General features: G+C 34.0%; 1 protein-coding gene across 4 annotated transcripts in view; it reads right to left on the bottom strand.

Moving 5' to 3' along the window:
• The window catches only part of LOC106883812 (neuropeptide FF receptor 2), a 282441-nt gene that overhangs the window by 91784 nt on the left and 187874 nt on the right, over positions 1-2783 (bottom strand). For all 4 annotated transcript variants that reach the window (XM_014934950.2, XM_014934952.2, XM_014934951.2 and 1 more), the window contains exon 2: positions 2055-2130. Coding sequence is in view for 1 of the 4 variants with exons in the window: in XM_052972160.1 (XP_052828120.1) it covers positions 2055-2130 (76 nt within the window). In the remaining 3 variants the exon portion in view is untranslated. The remainder of the gene's footprint in view (positions 1-2054; positions 2131-2783) is intronic.

Below are 2783 nucleotides of genomic sequence, written 5' to 3' on the forward strand. Positions count from 1 at the left end.
TATATTATATATATAACATACTTTAGATTATGGCTTACTACGAGTTTTCTTCAAAATGTTTATTTGTGTAATACCGCTTCCTAAGCAATTAGGAGTTCTTTATTTTAAGACGTGGTTTTACATAAGATAATACCCTAATTTTTAGTAATTGATGCATTGATTTGAATTTAAGTCTATCTACTTGCAAAACACACACACCCACACACACACACACGTTTTAGGAAGTATGAAAAAATAAATATATTTTTCTACGTACATACATAGACCATGTCATGTTTCTGTGGAAGACATCACGAATGTGATAAGCAGCTGTCCTAAAATGTCGTCACGGTAATACCTTCGTTGCTAAAACAATTTACAATGCCATACGTACATACAAACACACATATATATGTTCGTACGTACATACATGCGTACATGCATCCATACATACACACATACATACATACATACATACGCAGAATTAGGTAAGTTGAAGCATGTTTCTCACATATTTTAACTGCTAAAATGCAAATACACTGCAGTTACTGTGAAGTTACCGTGGAGGAAAAAGGTGTGAAAACACCGGTTCGTTCAGTGTATTTGCCTTTTAGTAGTTTAAATATATGAAAAACATTCCTTTTTCCACTAGGCACAATGCCAGAAATTTTATGACGGAGAGCCAGTCGAATAGATCGACTCCAGTACGCAACAGGTACTTAATTTATCGACCCTGAAAAGATGAACGGCAAAGTCGACCTCGGCGGAATTTGAACTCAGAAAGTAAATTCAGACGGAATACCGCTACTGATTTCGCCCGGATTGCTAAAGTCTCTGCCAGCTCACCGCCTTTGAAAATATATATATATCGCCAGTGCAACGGACATCCCTCTGAATATGATCATTGTTTTATTAGGGCAATGAATGCAGGTCATACCGTTTATATCTCATCTTTCACTTGTTTCAGTCACTTGAGTGCAGCCATGCTGGGGCACCGATTTCAAAGGTTTTAGTCGAACTAAAACCGCCAGGATTTATGTTTTTTTTTAAGTCAAGTACTTACTCGAACGGTCTCCTGGCAGAACAGATAAGTTACAGAGACTTAAACACACCAGCACCGGTTGTCAAGTGGTGATGGGCACAGAGACACAAGCAGAAAGACACTCGCGCACATACACACAAATGTATATATGTGACAGGCTTCTTTCAGTTTCCCTCTTCCAAACGCACTAACAAGGTATTGATCGGCCCGAGGCTACAACAGAAAACAGTTGCTCAAGTTGCCACGCAGTGGGATTAAACCCGGATCTACGTGGTTGAAAAGCAAGTTTCTTACCGCACAGCCATGCATGCGCCTAGATATATGGACAGAATAAAATATTCTTTGTAATTTAGCTACAAGACCAGACATTTTGAAGGAAGCTGTGAAAGTTGATTACTTCGTCCCCAGTGCTTGACCGTACTTCATTTTATCGCTTAGGAGATGTTTAAAGGCACGTTTTGTCATGGTGGGATTTGCACCCAAGACATAGTGTTGGAAGAAATTACTCTTAGCATTTTGTTCGACGCAGTAGAGATTCTGCTAGGTCACCGAATTTGGACGAAATTGAATGATAAAAGTAATTAAATGTCTCAGATAATTAATCCTCACATTGGAACGAAGTAGTCAAACATTTTATAAAATATAACAGTTTTATATTTGCTAATAGAGGATTTAGCTATTTTTCACTGTTAATAAAATTTCATTACCATAAATGAAAAATTGTCCGTATTCGAAGCAACCCTGCTGTATTAATATTGATTAAATTTAATGAATTTTAATGCATAAAGATTTTTTTTTTTTAAATGGAAAATTTGATGAAAATATTTTTGACAAAGAATGAATACAGTATTGATTCTTGTAAATTATCGAAAAAATTATTTTTGTTATGTATTTTTTTTCTTGTCTGCTATTCTAACAATGGTAATTTTTATCTTGGCACTCGAACTGCTGGTTTGACAACGAATAAATGTTCTGTTATAGAACTTGCTTTAAAACACATAAAAATGAAATAAAATAATGTTTCACAACTTACCAGTTAAGATGAGACTTCAGTGGTGATATCATGTAGGTTATTCCAGTCTTTGGAAAACTAGAAGCATATTTGTCATCTAAAAAAAGAAAAAAAAAAGGAGAGAGAGAGAGAGATGAAAGAAACAAAATAAATATTTGTTTTAAGTCTTTCAGAATAATACGCATTTTAAAGTAAAATATCGAAGATAACAGAATACGTATTAATTGAAACATTCTGGCAGGCAGCCACCTTGGAAAATTCTACTGAGTTTCTATTATTTTCAAAATCATTCTGAGACTGTTTTGGAGATAATTATGGACACCTATATTTACTCTTTTACTGAGTACTGACACCAGGAAATATAAGTTGAGCCAATAAAAATACGAAAGGAAAAGTTATATATTTCCAAAGAAAGTAACAATTCCTCACATATTCCATTGCCAATCCCTTTCGATAAGAAAAGTAAATACGTAGCAAAAAATCCATTTAAACTCACAATGGAAACCTGTAGTGACATAATAATATATAAAAACGATAATATAAAATATGGCCGTTTTTATAAACATGTTTTTATGTATTTTTAGCAGAATACCTTCCGACTGATTAAAATCAATATGTGTATACGACTGAATAAACAGTCGTCTGATATATACATTTCCAAATACATGCACATGCATATACATATACATATGTGCGTGTGTGTGTGTATCAATATCGATATCTGTATATACATACAAACGTATATATATA

The sequence above is a fragment of the Octopus bimaculoides genome, chromosome 12 (assembly GCF_001194135.2).
Source record: "Octopus bimaculoides isolate UCB-OBI-ISO-001 chromosome 12, ASM119413v2, whole genome shotgun sequence".
Taxonomy (NCBI): domain Eukaryota; kingdom Metazoa; phylum Mollusca; class Cephalopoda; order Octopoda; family Octopodidae; genus Octopus; species Octopus bimaculoides.